Source organism: Stigmatopora nigra, chromosome 23 (assembly GCF_051989575.1).
Source record: "Stigmatopora nigra isolate UIUO_SnigA chromosome 23, RoL_Snig_1.1, whole genome shotgun sequence".
Taxonomy (NCBI): Eukaryota; Metazoa; Chordata; class Actinopteri; order Syngnathiformes; family Syngnathidae; genus Stigmatopora; species Stigmatopora nigra.
The window spans coordinates 1,118,723-1,140,015 of NC_135530.1; the positions used below are offsets into that span (position 1 = coordinate 1,118,723).

At 44.7% G+C, this 21,293-nt stretch overlaps 4 protein-coding genes and 1 long non-coding RNA gene across 7 annotated transcripts; 2 read left to right on the forward strand and 3 right to left on the reverse strand.

Annotated features, from left to right (window-relative positions):
• Positions 1-472: 472 nt before the first annotated feature.
• LOC144181406 (uncharacterized) lies at positions 473-2,241 on the reverse strand. The gene is made up of 4 exons (XR_013324675.1): positions 2,155-2,241; positions 1,379-1,407; positions 1,033-1,156; positions 473-962 (listed from the first exon to the last, which is right to left on the reverse strand). It is a non-coding gene; the product is annotated as an uncharacterized LOC144181406 (long non-coding RNA).
• A 198-nt stretch (positions 2,242-2,439) lies between these two features.
• Positions 2,440-15,656, reverse strand: ntn4 (netrin 4). 2 transcript variants are annotated; one of them, XM_077709845.1, is made up of 12 exons: positions 15,503-15,656; positions 13,493-13,649; positions 13,180-13,363; positions 11,624-12,162; positions 9,521-9,802; positions 6,982-7,108; positions 6,509-6,694; positions 4,558-4,768; positions 4,333-4,421; positions 4,179-4,247; positions 3,947-4,114; positions 2,440-3,065 (listed from the first exon to the last, which is right to left on the reverse strand). In XM_077709845.1, exons 3-12 carry the CDS (start codon positions 13,229-13,231, stop codon positions 2,926-2,928), a joined length of 1,863 nt encoding a protein of 620 aa, XP_077565971.1. In that variant the 5' UTR covers positions 13,232-13,363; positions 13,493-13,649; positions 15,503-15,656; the 3' UTR covers positions 2,440-2,925. The 2 variants fall into 2 exon arrangements, with proteins under 2 accessions (XP_077565971.1, XP_077565969.1); XM_077709843.1 differs by having other exon boundaries at positions 13,180-13,649.
• On the forward strand, positions 14,985-15,860 carry snrpf (small nuclear ribonucleoprotein polypeptide F). Its single transcript, XM_077709846.1, has 4 exons — positions 14,985-15,121; positions 15,344-15,469; positions 15,539-15,603; positions 15,675-15,860. Exons 1-4 carry the CDS (start codon positions 15,119-15,121, stop codon positions 15,739-15,741), a joined length of 261 nt encoding a protein of 86 aa, XP_077565972.1. The 5' UTR covers positions 14,985-15,118; the 3' UTR covers positions 15,742-15,860.
• A 133-nt stretch (positions 15,861-15,993) lies between these two features.
• Positions 15,994-18,613, forward strand: amdhd1 (amidohydrolase domain containing 1). Its single transcript, XM_077709374.1, has 9 exons — positions 15,994-16,193; positions 16,266-16,372; positions 16,429-16,493; positions 16,996-17,273; positions 17,341-17,566; positions 17,730-17,854; positions 17,920-18,013; positions 18,104-18,264; positions 18,328-18,613. The coding sequence occupies exons 1-9, from the start codon at positions 16,051-16,053 to the stop codon at positions 18,431-18,433; spliced, it is 1,305 nt and encodes a 434-aa protein (XP_077565500.1). The 5' UTR covers positions 15,994-16,050; the 3' UTR covers positions 18,434-18,613.
• LOC144181082 (tetraspanin-9-like) lies at positions 18,547-21,200 on the reverse strand. 2 transcript variants are annotated; one of them, XM_077709372.1, is made up of 9 exons: positions 21,038-21,200; positions 20,585-20,619; positions 20,141-20,220; positions 19,873-20,064; positions 19,719-19,793; positions 19,402-19,503; positions 19,200-19,331; positions 19,047-19,130; positions 18,547-18,978 (listed from the first exon to the last, which is right to left on the reverse strand). In XM_077709372.1, exons 3-9 carry the CDS (start codon positions 20,201-20,203, stop codon positions 18,907-18,909), a joined length of 720 nt encoding a protein of 239 aa, XP_077565498.1. In that variant the 5' UTR covers positions 20,204-20,220; positions 20,585-20,619; positions 21,038-21,200; the 3' UTR covers positions 18,547-18,906. The 2 variants fall into 2 exon arrangements, with proteins under 2 accessions (XP_077565498.1, XP_077565497.1); XM_077709371.1 differs by lacking the exon at positions 21,038-21,200 and adding an exon at positions 20,898-20,989.
• Between the last annotated feature and the right edge of the window lie 93 nt (positions 21,201-21,293).

The following is a 21,293-nucleotide window of genomic DNA, read 5'->3' on the forward strand; positions in this document are numbered from 1 at the left end:
CAATTTGTTAGAAAAAGAATGATGGCGGTTTGATTATTTATTTTACAATTGGAGTTAGACCAAAAGTTGTTGGAGAAAAAGAAATGTGAATTTGAATGTTCAAATGTGTCATTTGTCATTAAGTCAAAGCAGCCTTGAGGAAAATATTTTGTTGAAAACAACAGCATAGACTACTTACTGGCTGCTACTTGTTGTATTTGGATGACAAAAAGTACTAAAAGGATGGAGTAGTACGCAAATATTGGGGGAATTTTGCACTTTTTGGTTTATTTTCCAAAGAAAAGGAAGACTTTTTCTTATGAAAAAAAATGACATTGTATAGTAAGAAAAAAATGCAATACTGTACTATGTCCATTTTTTCTTTAAAATACGACATAGTACAGTACGGCTTTTTAAAGAAAAGGACTTTGAGTCGTGACACGGTGCAATTCCAACTGTCAAATTCAGTAAAGCACCATCACAAGGTTTTTTCCCGTATTGCCAAATGCCCTTTAAATTTGTTAGTGTTTATTTTGGATGACGTCAGGCCTCGGGTAACAATAATCGGTTATCGTCCCTGTTTCGGCTTGCTCTTAAGCATTCCTGATGCGCATGTGTGTGCATGTGTATGTATGTATGTGCCAGCGTGGGTTTGGCGGTAATAAAGTCGAGCTGTGTACAAGAGGAAAAAGGGGGTGCCGGAGGTGAGGTTCCAACTTCCGCGGTGTTTTCCCCAAATTGGCAATATTCAGCGACGGGATAATACCCAGCACATGACCGGATAAGCCAGGTCCATGGAGAGAAATAGTTGGGGTTAGAATTTAGTGAAAAGTGATTTTTTTTTTTGTCCATTTGTAGTGCACAAATGATTTTATGCTATTTATGCTTTTATGCTTATTAGGATTATGGTGTATATAATTTTTGTTGAAAGTATGCTTGTAAATTGGTCAGACTTTACTTTCTTAAAGTGAATAGAATAGAATCTGAAATGAAAAAGATAACAACCTTAAAAATCTTAAATCTGGGTAAAATTAACAAAAAAAACATACTTACCATGGGATGCCAAATACGCACACCGATGAAAAGATGCCACAATTCAAAGTAAACAGTCCTGCCACGAGGATGTGCAAAAACACGGGGTTTAGATACACAGATGGTTGATGATTATCACAAACACCTGGGTCACAAAACAGAAGGGGAGCCCAAAAGGGACATAACAGGTAAAATGCATAAAATGACAAGTACAGGAGACAAGGAAAACATTTTTAACATACGTATATGGCCTCACATCTGTACACTATGAAGTGTATATTAAACGTTACATAGTTTAAAACTGGAATGTATAATTACAATCTAATCTCTATCTAATCAGTCTAAATAAGTGACGTACTGTACTCACCTTTGACAATAGCTGCTTGCTGTAAATCCCTAAAAAGGACAATGAAATGTCTATGCAGTATGATAAAGGTGAAGTATTTATTATTTTAATCTTTATACCAAATCAGCTAATGATTGTAGGGGCAGCAGGAAGAGCTGTTGTGTTTTTAATTACAATGTGACCATTATCCCCCAAATTAAATCCATTTTTTTGGGTCCCAAATGTCAGAAATGAAGCATATTTCTCTCTCTAGCAGAATTCCCAAAAATATTTTTTTTGGCCTGGTTAAATAAGGGAATGGGGAAGGGTGCACGGAACCCCCCGCATGTCTGCGGGGAGCTGCGTCAGGGCCAATGGCAGCGCAAGAATGTGGACGGGACAAAAGGCCATAAACTGGCTGGCTTCTGCGGCAGCACAAGCGTGCCATTGTGCGCCTTTTCAGGCATGCACACACGCGCGCCGCCGACTGCGTCCCAATAACAGCGGACGCGGACAACGGACACGGCGGCCCAAAAGCCCGGCGGACAGTCGCCGGGCTTTTCGGTCTTTCCCACGTCTGCTGAAAGGGAAATACACTTGTTGTCCTCGCCTAGGGATTGGCTGGACACCGTAGTTTGCCCACATCTGCCCTAGAGGATAAGCAGTTCTCAAAAAAATGAATTGTCTAAACAACAGGTGTCAAACCTGAGGTCAGCAGGTCAATTGGCCATAAAAAGAAAATGATGCAAAGATAAGCAAAAATGACACATTGGCATTTAACATGATAGAAGAAAATCCCAAAGACCAAATGAGCTCACCTCCAACGGTCTTGACAGGTGATCCCACTGGTCCGAGGTGAGACTGCGTCAGCAACTCTAGGCCGGCCCGATTGTCGCCGCCAGTCGACATTCCACGGCGCCGTGCGAAGGCGAATCAGACCAGCCAGCGGGGGAAAACCGTGTACGATAAGGACATTTTCCACAAATCCTGGCCAAGAATGTCAAGGCCTTTCGTGGCGAATGCTCAAAACAAGATTAAGAAGGCGTGAAAACAAAGCCCGCAAGGCAGAGCAGAGCAGGTCAACAAAAGACAGAAAAAGTCACTGTGCGTTGATAATTGTATTATCGTTGCATTTGGGGAGGGGGGGGCAAAAAAGCCATCGGGACATGAGACGGGTCGGGTGCTACAAAAAAAAGCGTAAAGCTGGAAAACATGACAATAATATTTAAATGGATATACAAATAACACTGTACAGATAGGAAGCGGCAAATGTTGGAGTGGCGGTGATGGCCGAAAAGTGAATCGGACGTCTATTGCCATTAATGAGATAGACTTCCTCATTGGATTCTTCTGGCGTTCGCTGGGGCAAATACATTCACGTTCGGGCGCTTTCCACACTCGTATGGCTTCTTCTTTCATTGTCCTTTTTGCGTCCGTATTTTGTTCCAGTCCACGTGGCTGCTTAAAGTGCGTACAGACGTGTTCCTCAGTCAATGCGGGTATAAAATCCAACGCAAAATGAACATCCCAGGCCACGTGGAGGACTGCGGTGGGGAAAAAAATGTCACTGCTTGCTGCCGTGTCCAAGTCTACCAGTTGCAGTCCTTCTTGAGCAGCGTCAACACTTTGCGGCCCAGGCTGGATGTCCAAGGCTTGACGAAGCTCTTCATGTTGACCAGCAAGTGGCCACGCCTCCTGTCGGCGTGCCCCGCCACCAGGTACTCGGCACCTGAGGCGTAAAGCCAGTGCAAAGTTAGGTATTTTCAAACAAGGCAGATGAAACAAAAACAATTCATTCTGTGAAAAAAAAAAAGCTAAATAAGGTGCTTGGACGTTTGGTCGCCGGTCTTTTGGTTGCCGATCAAATGGTGACAGAGAGTTTACTGTTGAAACCAGCTCTCAAAATTATATTCATGAGAGATAGTTTAATATCTAAGAGAGAGAGTTAAATATGTAAGTACTGTTCAATATCTAAGTACTGTTCAATATCTAAGTACTGTTTAATATCTAAGTACTGTTTAATATCTAAGTACTGTTTAATATCTAAGTACTGTTTAATATCTAAGTACTGTTTAATATCTAAGTACTGTTTGGTATCTAAGTACTGTTTGGTATCTAAGTACTATTTAATATCTAGGTTCTGTTTAATATCTAAGTACTGCTTAATATCCAAGTATTGTTTCATAACTAAGTACTGTTTAATATCTAAGTACTGTTTGAAATCGAAGTACTGTTTAATATCGAAGTACTGTTTGAAATCGAAGTACTGTTTGATATCTAAGTACTGTTTCATATCCAAATACTGTTTCACATCCAAGTACTGTTTCACATCCAAGTACTGTTTCACATCCAAGTACTGTTTCATATCCAAGTACTGTTTAATATACAAGTACTGTTTGGGTGAAAGGCAAAGCCTTGTTTGTTTAAAAGCAGAGCGTTTGTGTGATGTTTCTACTTTTATGGCCTAACCCTTGATCAATAATTCCCGTCAGCTCAAATTCACAGTGGTAAAGTGCAACCTATAATTTAAGAGGCATATAACATTTAATCATCAACTCATAAAAAGGACGACGCGGCCACATTTGACTAAAAGTGTGCGTGAGAAGTCACCTGGGTTGAGGATGGGACAGGTGCAGCCCCTGGCCGTCCACGACTCGGGGTATAAAGTCACGTGCCCCCGCTGCAGCTTGACCTTCTGACTCAGGACCTTCTGGACCTTCACCTCCACCTCTGCGTGCGAGCCCTTGTCGTGGGCCGACAGCACCTTGGCCTTCAGCACTGTAAAGATGTCCGTCAGAACCCGACTGGCTTTTTTTTTTGCGGCGCCCGGCCGGGCACTTACCGTATGCATAGTTCATGGTGCAGAAGAGTTTACTGTTGGTCAGCGGCTGCTCTTTGCACTCGCACTTCTCTGCGGGGGGAGGATGTAAGTGGCATCCGTTAACTTTGATGGTGAAACACAAGGTTGGACATATGCTCATTGTGAGGGCACGTACCTGAGTAGTGAAGGGCAGAGAGCAGCTCGTCCGCTCTGAAGATCCTGACGGCTTGGCTGGAGTTTCCTTCCAAGTTGTACAAGTCCGACCTGCCGCAAGACACATGGTCACACGGGGTAATTAATAAGTATAGTTTGATGAAGAAATGAAACTCAGGCATTCGTAGGTGCTGTTTTAACTTTGAAATTGTTGACTTCTTAACTGGATTATGAATGAAGTCATTACCCGACAGCGCAGTCGCCCGTGAAGGGGTCGCAGTCTCCGGCACAGTCGCAGGGCCGGCACCCGTACTGGCCGAAGCCCCAGTAGCCCACCATGCACCGGTCGCAGCGCGCCCCCCCTACGCCCGGCTTGCAGACGCAGTCGCCGTCAGTCGGGTCGCAGAGTGCGTCGCTGCTGTGCACCGCCATGGAGCCCACCGAGTGACAGTCGCACGCTGGCGGAATAAGAAAAAAAACAAAACAAGGATTTTTAGTCAGACAGTCATTGAGGCCGAGTCAAAGATATGGCATTTGGCTGGTTTTTACACACTTATCTTCCGTGTTAATGTTCGACAGAGATTACGGTCGGTTCCCATGTGACGCTAACACGCGCACTACAATAAGATGCCACTGTCGACTTGTTAACGGCGGTGGGTCCCACAAAATGGTTATTTTAACCAAATGCCCTCCCTGCCTCCCTGTTGTGCTGTGTAGCGGCTTGAGGGGCAAATAACAAGATTGTTTTCTTTATATACAGCTTGACTGTCTGAGGTACATTGCTTCCTGATGCACTATAGTTATATAGTGAAAACATATATAGTACAGGGAAAACTGTGACCAGACTTTTGGTCGCCGGTCAAAATGTACTTAGATATTAAACAGTACTTAGATATTAAACTCTCTTTCTTAGATATTAAACAGTTTCTCTCTTAGATATCACCCTCTCTCTTAGATATTAAACTCTCTCTCCCTCTTAGATATTAAACTCTCTCTCCTGGATATTAAACTCTCTCTCTTAGATATTAAACTCTCTCTTAGATATTAAACTCTCTCTTAGATATTAAACTCTCTCTTAGATATTTAAACTCTGTCTGATGAATCTAATTTTGTCACCATATGACCGGCGACCAAACGTCCGAGCACTGTAAGCCATTGGTAACAATTTTAAAAAATAATAATAATTAGGAAATTGTGTTAGTTTGTCCAACTCTGACTTTAACATAGACATGAACACATTTGCGATAAAGGCAGTCTGTTTTGCTACAGTCTGGTGCATTGGGCACACCCGCGTGGTTGACGCGCTCGCATCTGACTGATAATCGCCAGTGAGAATGTAGCCAGCTCTGTGCCTTTTTCAATCTATTCTATCTGGTGTTTACTCAAGAATCATCTCGTAAGAGGCCCGGCCCGGCGGCACGCCGCTCGACCTCCGAGAGACGGAGCGGCCCGTGAGTCACGGCCCAGGTATGCCGCCATCTGATGATTAACTATGGCGTAAACCTTGGACGCGCAACCGGTACCGTTTGGGAATCGGCGCCATCGGTGAGCACGTTCTGGCTTGCGCACTTCCTCATTCTGAGGAAAGTGAGTCACGCTGGATAAACGGTTTGGGATTTCTCGTCTCGATTGGACGCCCAGGCCGCAGCGTATTCTCAACATTTTCTGTTCATCTCTTTCATTTTGTCTATTGTGGATGTCCGTGACCGGACGTTTGGTTGCCGGTCATATGTACTTAGATATTAAACAGTACTTAGAAATTAAACTCTTTCTTAGATATTAAACTATCTCTCTTAGATATTAAACTATCTCTCATGAATATAATTTTGAGAACTGGTTTCAACAGTACTTTGATATTAAACAGTACTTCCATATTAAGCAGTACTTCGATATTAAACAGTACTTCGATATTAAACAGTACTTCGATATTAAACAGTACTTCGATATTAAACAGTACTTCGATATTAAACAGTACTTAGATATTAAACTCTCTCTTAGATATTAAACTCTCTCTTAGATATTAAACTCTCTCTTAGATATTAAACTCCCTCTCATGAATATAATTTTGAGAGCTGGTTTCAACAGTACTTAGATATTAAACAGTACTTAGATATTAAACAGTACAGTTGAATTTATTTGGAGTGGAAAAGGATTTGACATCTACGGGTATTAAGAAGGTCTTAAGGAGTCTTTCTTACCTTTGCAGGACTCGGGCGCCGTGTGCGGCAGGTGGGGGTCCCGGTAGAATCCGGCTTTGCAGTTCTGACACTGGCGCCCCTCCGTGTTGTGCTGACAGTCACAAACGCCGCCACTGCGCTGGCCCGAGTCGCGCCACGCCGCCCAGTCAAAATGGCAGTTGTGAGCGTGCCCGTTACACTTGCATTCTGGACGGTGGGCACAAAGGGAGAAAGTTACAACCAGATTTCAATTAACAGTCGCCATTTATAGCGCCTAAGTCAAACTTTTTAAGGGAATGGACTCTTTAGCAAGGCACCTTCCCAACATGTCAACGGCACTAGCCGATCCATCGAATTGGACCAACTGACATTTTGGATTGGCCGATTGAACAAATAACAGACTCGTGGAAGGGCTCGCCACTTTACCGAATACGCCTGTCGGGCAGCCATGTTGGTAAGGTCGAGTTCAAGTCCCTGACGTGGTTTCTACTCACTGCGACACTCGTGCGGCGCCCCCGTCAAGCCGTCGGCGGGTTGCCAGGGTCGGTCGTTGTAGAGCGCGGCGCAGCGCTCGCAGTGGTCCCCGGCCGTGTTGTGTCGGCACACGCACTTCCCGTGGACCTGCAGCGGATTCAAACAAAAAAATGTTGTTATCCCAAAGCGCTCTTTCTTCACCTTTGACAACTTTTGACCTTCCCGGACAGTCCACCCACTCATATTCCCTCCACTGATTAGAGATTGGAGATTGATTGTTTGGCTTCATGGCTGGAAATAATAATGGGGGGGCTGCTTTGGGTCTAAAAGGCCTGGTGTGTGTGTGTGTGCGTGCATGAGAAGAGTGCAAGTATGCAGCACTGAGAGCACAATAACAATCTCCTTGTCATTCCTGAGAGCTGGAATGCCATGTATGCTGGATAATGATTGAACGGAGGGGGAGTGGCGGCGGCGGAGGGGGCCACGAGGCATTTCAGGAAGCTCTTTATTTGTTTGCGTTATACTGCCATGCGGGACACACACACACAGTTTAAGCGACATGCCTGGCAAAAGTACTTTTGCATCACTCCGACCGACATCATCATTTTCCCACGCTACGCGAGACATGTCGCAGACTCGGGCACGACACGTGACGGGAGTAGCGTGTCCTCTATCTGAACTGACCCGGGATCAGCACGACCGGCAATAGTTTGTCACCATGAATCTAATCAAAAGATGTATCATAAAGTCATACACAACAGGCCAAGGTCTATGTATAAATATGCCCATGTATTGTGGTGGTTAGTGACAAATCCATTTAACATCTAATGCACTATGAGCGAAGCATTTCTGCCAGGTCTCCCAGTCCAAACTGACTGGACGGACGCTCATCTGAAACGCGTTAGCGAGTTTTGCAATTAGTTTGTCGGTTGACGTCATTTGAGTATTAGCTTTGTGGCTAACTAACAGACAGTGTAATCGTTGTGAACAGGAGTTCCCTTCATCCAAACATTCACTGTCTGGACTCTAATGACTCGGTTTCCGCAGCCCCTTAATGGAACCAAAACACTTGGCGATGCTCCCCCCCCCCCATCCCTCGTTGCACTGGTTAACGATCACATTATTATCCAAGCCGTGAAAAGCACGAAACGGTTGCAGGATATTGCTCCCCGGTTCTATTCATTTCCTGGGACTTAGCCGGCAATCTAGCACATACACACAAACACGTTTGCCCTTGTTTGGGGGGGTTTTGTGCGAGGAAACAAAATCCCACGCATGGCGCTTATGTAAGCATGGCTTCCAAATCAGTCCAGGTGCAACTCGCCCTGCGGACACTCCAGAAAGGATTTACTGTTCAAATATTTGCAGTCAATATCGAGGCATTGGAATCTGGCTTTTCAAATAAGGTGCAATAAAAAGGTATGATTATTTATTATTTCTCTTATTTTATCTTATTTACTTCTCTGTAAATGTTAATGAGCCAATCCCAGCAAATGGATTGGACGGCTAGCTCCATCAATGGTGGTCAAAGACTTAAAAAAAGCCGAGCTTTCTGATGCATATCTGGCCACGCTGTCATCAAGACGATGCCCTCGACAATAGAGAAACACCTCATTTACCCTCACTAAAATTCCACGGCTTTTTCCTGTAGCGACGCCGCGCCCGTCCGACTCACTTCCACGAAACAAAGTACTTTACTTTTTTGAAGAACTGCTGCCAAATGCCAACTCAAACAAACGGTAAAGCAAACAAGAGCTACTCGGCCAAAAGTAAAAAATAAGGAAATAGACCAAAGGCATTTGTTTCCCGTTACTGATTGCGAGTAACTTTTACATTTAAATCGGCAGGAAACAGCACAAAAGTAGAAAGGAAGCTGAGAAAGCTCACATTATTATCTTTAAGACGAGTGCCAACAAAAAAACAAGGCGCCTGGCGCTGTGAGAACTCAGCTCACCCGGCATCTACCTTACTCTGCAGTGCAAAAGTGCGTGACGTATCTCCAGTGCGCAAAGAATCTTTTTGATTTCTATCAATAAAAACCAAAGTGGCAATAATAAAGAAGCTTGATGCGTGTGAGAAAGTGGTGAGCATTGCACGGGAATACAACTTGAATCGTTCCAACATCACTACCATTTATAGAAAGAACAGCAGGACCAAAATATTGAACGTTGCAAATCAATTGAATAATGCCATACAGTACTACCGCATCATTTATGATGAAAAATAAGACGAAAACTGTGCAATTGTCATTAGATAGCTTCTTTCGGCCAGTTTCTAGTAAATCTCTAATGTATGTATACAGTACTGTATGTATTCTCTCTATTTTCTTAAGTTTTTTTCAGTACAAACCAATGCTGGTTACTTCTACAAGCCTTAAACATACAAATGCACTTATATAAAACTTCAATATACTTTTATAGGCCTTAAACATAAATTATAATACAAAATATAGCACTGAATCAACTTCAATTGGAACAATTTCAACTTATGAACAAGCGCTCGGAGCCTAACTCGTTCGTAAGTAGGGGAGCGTCTGTACACACGATCGGGTTAACTTACCACGTGGTTGGTGCGGTCACGGACGGGCCGGTACCCCGGCGCGGGCACGCATTGCTCGGCGTGCCCGCTGCAGAAGCAGCTGCCCTTCACGATCAGGTCGTAGATGGCAAAGTGGTGCGTGGGTAGAGTCCCGCCCGGCCACACGGCGCCATCTTTGGCCTGGCACGGGCAAGGCTGGCGCCGCAGCAGACGGATGCGCACATTGGTGACCCGCAACTGCTGCTGGCCCTCCAGGCCGAAGGGGTCCAGAGACTCCCATTTGGGAAGGGCACGGTAAATCACCTGAGGGCAGAATTAGCAAATTTAAACATAAATTGACATTATAATGATCTTCTGATGGGCCCAAAAAGGGACTCTAAACTATCACATTGACCAAAATCCTTTGTGCATACATATTTCATACTAGATTGGAATAGTTTTAACCATTTAAAGGACTTATAGTGGCCAATGTTAAAAGTTGTAGAGGGAATGATGCTGATTCAAAGTAAAATATGCATTTCTTTATGGAAAACTATTCAATTTGAAAGTTAGCACTGTTTTTTTTCAATTCGATATTTTTAATTGTACAGTAACCTAGTTTTGTCCAATTTGTTATTTAAATTGTAAACATTGCATCCCGTCGCCACGACGATGCAACCACGTGGGCGCCGGACATCCTTGAAAACCGAAGATCCCCCCCCCTACGGACTGCCATCGCCACGGCGACGGCTGCCGCTGGTAACCGCAGCCCCGATGAAAATGCCTGTTTGCAGTGCGCCTCTTCATCAGAGCGTGGCTGTCAGCGACATTGTTGCATACACCCTACCCCGATTGGTCGGCCCGAAAGCACCATGGGAAGAGAGCTATTAATTTCCTCGCCATTGCAAAAGGTGGCGGGGTCGCGGCATTGTGAGGTGCAAATGAGGGGGTGCGCGCCAGTCCGCGGGGGGGCACCGCCCACACAAAGACGGGTGACACAGACGAGGACGCACATAACTCAAAGCACCACAAAAGGACTGAGACGTGGCAACCAAAAAACAACAACGCCTCTTCACCAAACAATGTGATTGGCTTTTCTCTCCCCCCAAAATAACCTGGACCCTCCCACTTATTTTGTCCAGGTCTAACCGCAGTATAACCTTTGCACCGTGCTTGCATATTAACTCATTGACCGACGCTCAATGAACTCATTGGCTGCCAAGGACGGTGTTAAGACATCACCGGCAAAACAGAAACATTTTGCGGGTGCTTTGCTATCAAAGAGCCTGGACCATTTGCTTTATCGGGGTCAAACTGTGGGAAATGCTCTGGCAATAAATGATTGATGGGTGTTCACCCGACCGGAATAAATTCACCCAGATGCTCACGCGACATACGATGGTCATACTTGGCACGCCTGTGGAAGAGTGAGTGTTTTTGAGTACTCACTTGAAGTTACACATAAGGTTGGGGAGAGTTTAATAAGATAATTGAGATTGAAAAGCCGCCATGATGATTGATGTCAGCACAACAAACAGCTGAAATATTTGTGAAAAACAAAAAATGACTTTATAAAAAGAGGGGTTGTGGCACTTCTTGGCACCACTTTTGTTTTAAACATGGCCAAAATGGCACCTCACTAGCCCCAACACTCGCCACTTCTTCAATGGCCATTGTGCCTGTTTACCAGGTTACAGTCCAGTCTGCTTTGATGGAATTAGACCCCTAAACCCAGGCTTAGTTTAGTTTTTTTCCCCAGTGGCGGACGACGAGCAAGATTACAAGTGGCCCTTGGTGAACTTAGGCCTCATAAAAAGGTCAAAATGTGTGTTGGTTAGCCCAATATTTGAGAGATTTTTTTTGGGACCCAGCTAACCATTAACTCCTTCATTGCCAATGACAGCCATCCAATTTGACCTTTTTTGACGAAGAGAGCCACAAACAATTTATTTTTTCCAATGTTATTCCTTATGAGCCATACTACCAATTTAAAAGTCAAAATACATACATGTAAACCAGTGCTTTTTCAATTTTTGGAGGAATTTCTACAAAAGAATGGTCAATTAGCGTGCATGTTTTGAAACCGGCATACCCAGAGAAAACCCACACAGGCAAGGGACAAACATGTGACGGTTTTGGCCTCACCTCGCCTCTGGTGCACGGATACGCCCCAGAGTACTTGGAAATGCAGGTGGCGCCATCCCGTCCCGCTCCGACTGCCTTTCCCTCCGGAAGCCCGAAGGTGGCGCTGCAATTGCGGGCGTAGTGCTGCAGTATCTGCCACGTGCGCCCAAAGTCCTGCGAGCGCTCCAGCGTCATGGCGGCGGGTCGCGGTGAGCGGAAGACCACTATCAGGTGCGTAAAGTAGAACTCGGCCTCCAGGTCCAATTGCACCGTCTCCGAATCCACGCCCTCGGCCGACTGCCACCATGTGTCGGGGTGGCGGAAAGAGGAGTCGGACATGGCGCCCGCCAGGTGAGACAGTTGTGGCAGCGCGGCGTTGCACTTGCCGCACTTGGCGGCGCCACCGCACGTCGGGCCCGGCTCGGCGTAAGCGCAGTAGGGCTCAGTGCCATTATTCCCGCAGGCGCTTTGCGTCAGGACGCGGCGGCCCAACGCCAAATTGCCCATGCGGGGGTTGCAGGCGCGGCTCTCGCAGCGGGGCGCCACACCCGACGGGGCACCTGCATCAAAACAAACAGGGTAACATTTTGAATAACGTTCCGAAAAAGAAATAAAGTTGCACATTTAAGCCACCCGGTAAACTTTTTTATGGCCAGAAAGTGTCCAATGTGAGCGCGTGCACAAGCGAAGAGGTTTACCTCAATCGGAAGCGTTACGCAAAGAGGATAATGGCGCCATTGTGCACCTGCCGGGCCCTACGCTATGACGCAGATGGAGTTTGGCAGCCGAGTGCGGCATTGGGACGCCCTCCAGACGCTGGGTAGGAAGCCCCCGCACCCACTTATTGCCTTAAATCATCTTTTGTGCCTGGGACACTAAACACGTTGGCTCGTATTAAAAATGAAGCCTCGGACACGGACGGGGCGCTCTAGAGGGGCTTGTTTTCTGTTCAACAGGAGCCGCTGCTAAATTATGTAATCGTCTGCAGGTGGGGAGAGGGCGCCCCGAGGAAGACATTGTGTTGGTCGCCGGGGGGCAAATTAACACTTGTAACGCATCTTTCAAGGCTAGACTTTTTTCTAAATTCTCAGGATATGAACAACAGTGACAGATTCGGCTCTCATTGTGTTGGACTGATGAGATGACAAAGCTTGGGGATGTTAGAATGCAGAAATAAGAGTACAGAAGTGCTATTCAGTCCTCTTAGAATGATGTGACAAAATGTATCATCTTTTAAGACTAGAGCTTAATCCAAATCGCAGCAAAACAACAACCTAAAATATTTAAATTCTTGTTCTCATTACGGTAAAATTCTCTTACTACTCCAATTGAGGCCCAAATATAAAAGAAGTGGGAAAATAAGTTGGTAGTAACTCTGTTGACACTGTTGTCGTACTCATTTCGGAGAATCAGATCAAGAAATGAGATGTAACAACGGTCATGTTTAAATGACAGTAAAATAAACATGTGAGCAGTACTTTTTTTGGGACTAAGTATGAAGAAAAATGGAAATCCCACTAGACTTGAGCATGGAAAGTGACAGTTGAGATGTATAAGAAGCAAAGCAGCCCACTGACCTGCACCTGACCACACAGCCACCGTCATCAAAAGCGCAAGTCGCGGCAGCATGTCGACTCCACTCGACGGAAATCCAAGAAAACCCAATGCAGGTGGAGCTCTTCCACCCAAAAAAAACAAACAAAGTTGTGGGTTCAAATCCGCTCTGGCCTCTGTCCGTCACTCATCTGAGGCAAAAGCGCACTGAGGAGGAGAAGAAGAAGATGGACAAGTGTAGTTTGAGAAGAAGGAGGAGGAGGAGGAGGCATGATCGCCACGATGAGGAAGGAGAAGAAGAGTGAAAGTCCAGCTCGTATGCAGCTTTCCCCAAACCTGCGGCGTCTTTCATTTCCACGCTCGTCTCCGAGCGAGCGAGGGAGCGAGCGCGCGGCCACCGAGCAAGAGAGCCGGCCGACTCCTCCTCCTCCTCAGCTCTTGCGCTTCACTTAAAGGAACATTTCACTGGGATGGAACACCTCATGCGCACAAGCTGAAATTATCAAAACAATAACAACAAGTAAAAAAATACTTCAATATAAGTACTTCATTACATCTTGTGGCATTTGGCTGCGAAGGAACTATCTTGTTAATTAATTAACCATACATTTGCTTTAGTATTCATTCATTTTCTGAACCGATTATCCTCACGAGGGTTGTGAGGGCTGCTGGAGCCTATCCCAACTAACCAGTGGCGGTCCGTGCATTTTCTCTAGCGCCTTCAACGAATCAATATAACCCTCAAAGGCTATTTTAAGACTATAAAACCTCTACTGCAGCTACAGCTGCGACACAAAAAATAATCAATAAATCAAGGCACAAAAATGAGGTAAAATCCATTTCCTAGCAGCATTTTTTGATTAAATACAAATACTGGAGCTTAAATACAAACACTGAAGCTTTTCAGATATCAGAACCAGGCCCGGAGGATGACTTTCATACAATTGAAATATGAATTATATGTATCTCAGATATACCACGGAGCAATGATTTTTCAAGATTTTTTTCATTAAAGTAATACATTTGTACTCACCATTAAAACCATGAATAAGGGAGTGGCTTATATGCGAGAAATTGTAAAATTCAATGATTTTAAGGATATTTTTAGCCATGCGGCTTATACGCTTATATTCGAGTAAATATGAAATTTGAATAGTATTATTTCAAATTGAATAAGGAGTCCTCTAAAGGTCACACGTGGTATAAAAATACAGAAAATCGTCCGACGGGGTAATGCTTTCCGCAAAAGGAGCTGTCGTTGTGAGCGTAATCCTGCTGACAGACACGCCGCTTATGAACAGGTCAAAGGGTGATGTCAGAGCCGCAGTATTCCAAATATGCGAGAATAACGGCAACCTCTGGCACGGCAAAAGTGTCAGGTTTAAACTTGCCGGATGGTGCAGCAACACTCAGGTGCGCATATCCGAGCCACAATTTAAGGCATTTAGTGCCTACAGAGAAAGAAGAGCTCAGACCGTGACCTATATACGACAATCATTTCACTTTTCGCTCCACTTTCTGCGGTGAGGTCAAGTGGGTGTCAAATATTTTCTTTGGAATGTTTTACATGTCGGTAAATGTGAAAAAATGTTCTTTTTTTTCCTGTTCGATGGAGAACCATCACATTACTTCAGCAAGTGTAGTTAGATGTTCCTAACTTTTTAATTATTTTCTTATTGAACTTTTGAAAACTCAAATGTAGCCTTAGGGCACCGAATATTCCCAAAACTGCTTCAAATTCATCTGAAAAGCATTTAGAAAACATTTTCAAATGCATGGGTGGAAAAATGTCCTGCAATGTGCACTTCACTCCACTAGACGGCAGTAGGTTAAAACACAGAACGGCAACTGCCTGCTTTTACTTCCGGCTAGGCGGGTAGAACGTGCGCTTCCAAACGCTATAGTGACGACAATTACAATAATCTTTAACTAAACGCGATCGCACTCCCAAAAAAAACAAAAATGGTAAGTTTGCGCCATTGGGACCAACTCGTCTTAAGTTTCATCATTTCCTTACCGGAAAAAAACGATGTTTTGAGCTCTTTAGCAGTTAGCTGTGTTAGCCTTCCTCCGTTTCTTTCAATGGAATGAATGAAGCACATAGCATGCTAACAACGCGAGATCCCTCGAATTTTAACATTTTCGACTTGTTAATCAAAATGATCTTTTTGCTCCGTTTGTCTACAGAGTTTACCATTGAATCCCAAGCCCTTCCTCAACGGGTTGACGGGAAAACCAGTGATGGTCAAGCTCAAATGGGGTATGGAGTACAAAGGCTACCTGGTATCCGTGGACGGCTACATGAACATGCAGGTAGGCAAAATCAAGTGTTAAAAAAGATCTTACCGATCGGTGATCTTGCATGGTCATGTTCGTTTGCAGTTGGCAAACACGGAGGAGTACGTGGACGGAGCGTTAGCTGGACATCTTGGAGAAGTCCTCATCAGGTATCCCACGCTGAATGAAACCAGCGTTTGTTTTCCGCGTCATCAGTTACCATCTTGTTTTTCACCCTCAGGTGCAACAACGTTCTGTACATTCGAGGAGTGGAAGAAGAAGAAGAGGATGGAGAAATGAGAGAATGACCATCAGAACAAAATAAAAAGTGTGCTTGTGTTTTCACCATGTGAAACGGAATGAATGCTTGATTTTTTTGTACCCTTTTCCCCCATTGTGCTACAATAAACATGTACTTTTATGGAAATGGATTGATGTGCTTATTTCAACATGAAATTATCTTGACTGAGTTAATTAATGTCTTACCTGTTTTTTTAGGGGGGTAAACTCCACCTCTTGTGCACTTTAAACTCTGCTTTGCAAATATTTGTTGGGGGGAAAGAAGGAATAGAAGTGCATTTGCTCAATGACGCGTTAAAGCCAAACAAGTAGAGAAGATGTCAGCAGTCACTTTTAGACTTTTAGTGCAGAATGCTGAACAGTTGGTGGTAGTTTGCAACAATGGAGAAGAATACCTGACAAAAGGAGAGAATGGCATCAACATTCACATCATCAAAAATGGAAGCGTGGTCATTGGAAGGTGGGTGGGCTAGTCATTAAAAAATAAATACATCTGGTAGTGTTGGGTGGTCTAATTTGTATTTCTGGTCAGCAATGGGTTAATCAAAGCAGTGGGTCCCAGCGACACCATCAGATCTCAGTTTTCCCGTGCTTCTTTTGAACATGTGATCGACGCCACAGGAATGTGTGTCCTACCTGGTGAGTGTCCAACATCCCACCTGTCAATCATTTCTAAAATATGATCATGACAACAGGTTTGGTGGATGCTCACACGCATCCCAACTGGGCCGGTGATCGCGTCCACGAGTTCGCCATGAAGGTACATTCCAGACACTTTAGACCAGGGGTCGGGAACCTTTTTCTACAAAGAGAGGCATAAAACAATTGACATTTTATAATGTTATTTCTTGAGAGCCATTTTCACAATTGAAAAGTCAAAATATAGGAAAATGTGTTTTTTTGGTCATTTCACCACTTCTAAAGTACAAAAAGTCTCCTAATTCTATTGACAACATTGTTATGCTGTTGCGAATCAATTAATACAATGAGATTATGCATGTGAAAGAGTAATGAAAAACAAAATTAGGATTAAAGTGGTGCTAGAGCTAGTTTTAAAGCCAGTGTTGCTACTATTGGTGCATTTGAATGACTTCTTTAACCAGCAATTTGTATATTTTACCTCTCATGTTAGTGGAAAGCCATATGCACCTATCAAAAGAGCCATACATGGCTCCCGAGCTACAGGTTCCCTACCCCTGCTTTAGACTATAAAATTGACCAAATACTCACATTTGAGGCCTCTTTGTCAATCTTCTCAACAGCTGGATGGCGCCACTTACATGGACGTGCATCGCGCCGGAGGTGGCATCCACTTCACGGTGGAGCACACACGGGCAGCAAATGCTGGGGAACTTTTGGCATCTTTGAAAGGCCGTCTGGAGCGCATGCAGCGGGCCGGGACCACCCTGGTGGAGGTGAAGAGCGGCTACGGCCTGGAGTTGTCCACCGAGCTGAAGATGCTGGAGGTGACGGAGCAAGCACGCCTCATGCTACCCATCAACATCTCCTCCACCTACTGTGGTGCTCATGCTGTACCCAAGTAGGTCCCCAAAGAGAAAGTCATTATGGCCAAAGATCAAATGTTCTTATTTCCACTTCTTGCTAAGAGGGAAGAGTATGGAGGAAGCCACACGTGACATCCTGGAGGTTCAACTCCCAGCGCTGAAGGAGCGCATGGCAGTCGGGACCCTGCGCGTGGACAACATCGACGTCTTCTGCGAGAAAGGCGTTTTCGATGTGCCGTCCACGCGCACCATCCTACGGGCGGGCATGAAGATGGGACTCCGTGTCAATTTCCATGGCGACGAGCTCCACCCCGTCAAGGCCGCCGAGGTAGTCGTCGTTTGGTCAGTCTATGGGCGTGCTTGGACGTTTGGTCGCCAGTAAATGACAGAGAGTTTAATATCTAAGTACTGTTTGATCTCGAAGTACTGTTAAATATCGAAGTACTATTTAATATCGAAGTACGTGCGTCAGGCCAAATTTTGTTTTGTAGCTGGGGGCCGAGCTGGGCGCCTTGGCCGTCAGCCACCTGGAGGAAGTGTCAGACGAAGGCATCGCCGCCATGGCACGGGCCAAGACGGCCGCGGTCCTGCTACCCACGACAGCCTACATCCTTCGGTAACCCCAGTATGAGAAACTGAACGCATCTTGCATAAGTCTATTTTAATCCTCCGTCTGGCTAGGCTTCGCCAACCGCGGGCGCGAGCCATGCTGGACGCGGGCGTCATCGTGGCACTGGGTAGCGACTTCAACCCTAACGCGTACTGTTGCTCTATGGTGAGGTTGCCGCCATTCCTCCATTCAACCCATGAGCAAACCAATCAACTATCACGTCGGAAAATCTAAATTTTCACCCCATTTTTCCAGCCCCTGGTCATGCACTTGGCCTGCGTTAACATGGGCATGTCCATGCCCGAAGCCTTAGCCGCGGCCACCATCAACGGCGCCTACGCCCTGGGACACTCGCACACACACGGCTCGCTAGAAGTGGGAAAGGACGGCGACCTGCTACTGGTCAAAGCCCCCCGGTTAGTAAGCGCTCAAAAGCCAGGATGCTCGTGAAAAGGATGCTGAGTGTTTTTGCTCTACAGCTGGGAGCATCTCATCTACCAGCTGGGCGGACACCAGGAACTCATCCGCTACGTGGTCATCAAGGGCAACGTAGTGTACGACAACGACAAGACATTGCCCTTGTGAAGACAATAGCCCAAGTTTGACGTTAAATCAGATGTGGGCAAACTACGGCCCGCGGGCCACATTAAGAATTAATTTTTAGCACAAGTGTCGCTCACCAACTACAGTCTTTCCCATTTGTACAGAAGCAAAATACTTTTATTAAACATACAAGGAGACTTCTACAAAAATGTTATCTATGAAATGATTACTCAGTCAAGCTTCTTTTTTTTTTTACCACATACTAAAAACATATTTGAGAATATTTAGCTGTCTGTACTGTATATCAACTTTTTTTTCCACTACAGAGGTAAATATTTTCCTATTTTATCGCAGCCTGGAATTGAAATGATCATTTTATCGGTATGTGATTTTTGTGATCTGGCAACCCTGAGATGGAACGTGCCTATGATCTCCATACTTGAGCGTCACTGTGCCTTATGTGTGTGACTTTTAAAACATTAATATTGAAGGACCACTACTGTATATGTACCTAATCAAGCTTGATACTTCTTGCTTGTTCGATGGATCTGCTGGTACAGCGTCATGGAGAAAGCCATACCCAGGAGCTACCAGCAAACACAGGCTGTTAAAATGTGCCGCATGACAAAAAGGGCTGCATTTAGGTTTCACTCACTTGTATGACCAACACACACATGGCGATGGTGCCCAGAAGATGCTTGTTGTCATCCAGCCACTCTTCTACTTTCTCATAGCAGCCCTGAAATAGCAAAAGAAAAACATGAAAATGTCTGTTTTTCAAACTGTCCTTTGTTTTTGGTGGACTAACCCGCGTCCAGAAGGCGTCGGAAGCATTGCGTCCACAACCGGGACGGCGTGTTTGACAACAGCTGTCGGGAACGGCGTTGACTTGCAGCGCCACGTGCCAGTCGCTGAAGCTCGTCACGCCACAGCAGCGCCACTATGAAAAGGGGGCGTGTCACCATGAGCGACCTTATTTTTTTGGGTGAAAAACTAAAACATCTCCTCACCTCCTCCTGGATGGCGTCCCACGCATCTCTCAGGCCGGTGTTGCTGTCCGTGTTGTAGAGGACCAGGCCGTCCTTCAAATCGCATCTAGCGCTTTCGCTCACCTGCGAGTAGATGCCACCAATTATTATTATATACCGTATTTACACGACTATAAGGCGCACCCCCAATGAATGACACTTAATTTTTTTCCCATATATAAAGAACACTGGATTATAAGGTGCCCTGTCTATTTTGGAGAAAATTTCAGACTTTTAAGTGCGCCTTATAGTCCTGAAAATACGACAATCGCAAGTCAAAAATGGAAAAAACGTTCAACCTTATCGGTATAGACGAAGAAGAGGATGAGGAGGATGAGTTCAGCCAAGAGGATGATCAACAGGACGATGAAAAACTGGAGAAAATTTGGTTGTTTTTTTTTAACATCCCAAGGGTTCCAAATGTCGGTCAATCGATGGCACGGTGAAACTCACGCTGAGCAGTAGACACTTGTTTTCCTTGATGGCTCCCAGGCATCCTAAAAAACCTGTTACCATGACGACCGTACCCAGCATGACGATGAGGTTGGCAGCCGACAGAGACGGGAAGGAGGGCGACAGAGTGGCGAAATTTCCCTGTGACACTGAAAGCCACACGCCCACGCCCAGCAGGCCGCAACCGCCCAACTGCGGAGCAAAAAAGAAGACATTCGCGCTCATTTCTGGAGGCGCGGGTTTGATTCCCGGAGAGGCGTTGAGTTACCCAGAAGAGAAGATTGAAGAGGAAGAGCATGTATTTGACACAGCAGACGCAGCCCCGAGCCATGGTGACACAAACACAATCTGCAACAGGACATTTAATACATAACAGAATTATGACAAAGCATTGCCTCAATCCCAGATTGTTGTAGTCTGGATTACACTTTTATGATTACAATTAAATCCTTCAATGCAATTCAATCTTCTAATGCCAAATACAATGAATTTTGCTACTATTGATAAAATTATTCTGCATCTTGATTTTTTTTTTTTTAGCTATGAACAAATATTGAAAAATCTAATTCACCCGATGTAATCTCCTTCTTTTTCAGAATATTGCCAAGTTCAACACACATTTTTGTTTTTTTGTCCTTGTTTACTTTTATTGTGGACATCCCTAGTAAATATGTCAAATGTAAATGTATATAGCAAAATGAAAATAACTTACCAGTTGAATACAATGACAAAGATGTTGAAGATGCCCTGGAAAAACAAAAACAATGACAGAATTATTTACATGCATAAAATGGCTGACTTTTTGGATTGTGATAGGGCGATCCTTGCCAGTGATGCAAGTTAACACACAGTTAAAGCTGGAAAAGCAATATTATCCATGTTAATCCAATCTATAGTACATTTTTCTCCAACTCAAAACAAACTTGGCGCATGACGTCACCACCGCGTCAACTGAGCCTTAAACAAAAGTGAGCTTTAAAATCCAACATCGCTTTAAAAAAATGAACATTTGCACGCCTACTTACATTTCGATCCTCACCAAATCGATTGATAACAAGCCAGAAAAAGTAAATCATGCTTCAAATCCTCCTAAACCTGTTGATTTTGCGCACTTTTGTGCGATAGAAAAATACACGCATAAAGGAAAAAAATGACAAGTACATACTTTTGACCAAACTATGACGTGAAGATCATCATTCCGTCGACGGAAGACCAGTTTTCATCTTTGACATGCTTCTTCTCGGATAAAGTTGATGTACTAAAGTAGAAAAAAAGAAAGGTTATGGACGATGTGGCTTCCCAAACTTTTACCGACGGTCGAAGCGCATTCCCACTTTTAGGAGGTTCTTCGGAGGCGGATGAACACATCGACCGGAAACATCTTGATTCTTTTACTTTTCTTTTTTTAATACAAGTGCATC

What these genes read in the sequence shown, in the direction of transcription:
- ntn4 (XM_077709845.1), bottom strand. Translation starts at nt 13,231, where the DNA reads ATGCTGCCGCGACTTGCGCTTTTGATGACGGTGGCTGTGTGGTCAGGT. An exon ending in GTGACCGCACCAACCACGTG is followed by an intron (nt 7,109 to 9,520) that starts GTAAGTTAACCC and finishes AATCCGCTGCAG; the next exon opens with GTCCACGGGAAGTGCGTGTG. An exon ending in CTGTCCCATCCTCAACCCAG is followed by an intron (nt 3,066 to 3,946) that starts GTGACTTCTCAC and finishes TTTACGCCTCAG; the next exon opens with GTGCCGAGTACCTGGTGGCG.
- snrpf (XM_077709846.1), top strand. An exon ending in ACGGCTACATGAACATGCAG is followed by an intron (nt 15,470 to 15,538) that starts GTAGGCAAAATC and finishes GTTCGTTTGCAG; the next exon opens with TTGGCAAACACGGAGGAGTA. An exon ending in CTTGGAGAAGTCCTCATCAG is followed by an intron (nt 15,604 to 15,674) that starts GTATCCCACGCT and finishes TTTCACCCTCAG; the next exon opens with GTGCAACAACGTTCTGTACA.
- amdhd1 (XM_077709374.1), top strand. Translation starts at nt 16,051, where the DNA reads ATGTCAGCAGTCACTTTTAGACTTTTAGTGCAGAATGCTGAACAGTTG. An exon ending in ACCCCGTCAAGGCCGCCGAG is followed by an intron (nt 17,567 to 17,729) that starts GTAGTCGTCGTT and finishes TTTGTTTTGTAG; the next exon opens with CTGGGGGCCGAGCTGGGCGC. An exon ending in ACGACAGCCTACATCCTTCG is followed by an intron (nt 17,855 to 17,919) that starts GTAACCCCAGTA and finishes CCGTCTGGCTAG; the next exon opens with GCTTCGCCAACCGCGGGCGC.
- LOC144181082 (XM_077709371.1), bottom strand. An exon ending in TCTTCGTCTATACCGATAAG is followed by an intron (nt 19,504 to 19,718) that starts GTTGAACGTTTT and finishes ATCTACTCGCAG; the next exon opens with GTGAGCGAAAGCGCTAGATG. An exon ending in CCGACGCCTTCTGGACGCGG is followed by an intron (nt 19,131 to 19,199) that starts GTTAGTCCACCA and finishes TTGCTATTTCAG; the next exon opens with GGCTGCTATGAGAAAGTAGA.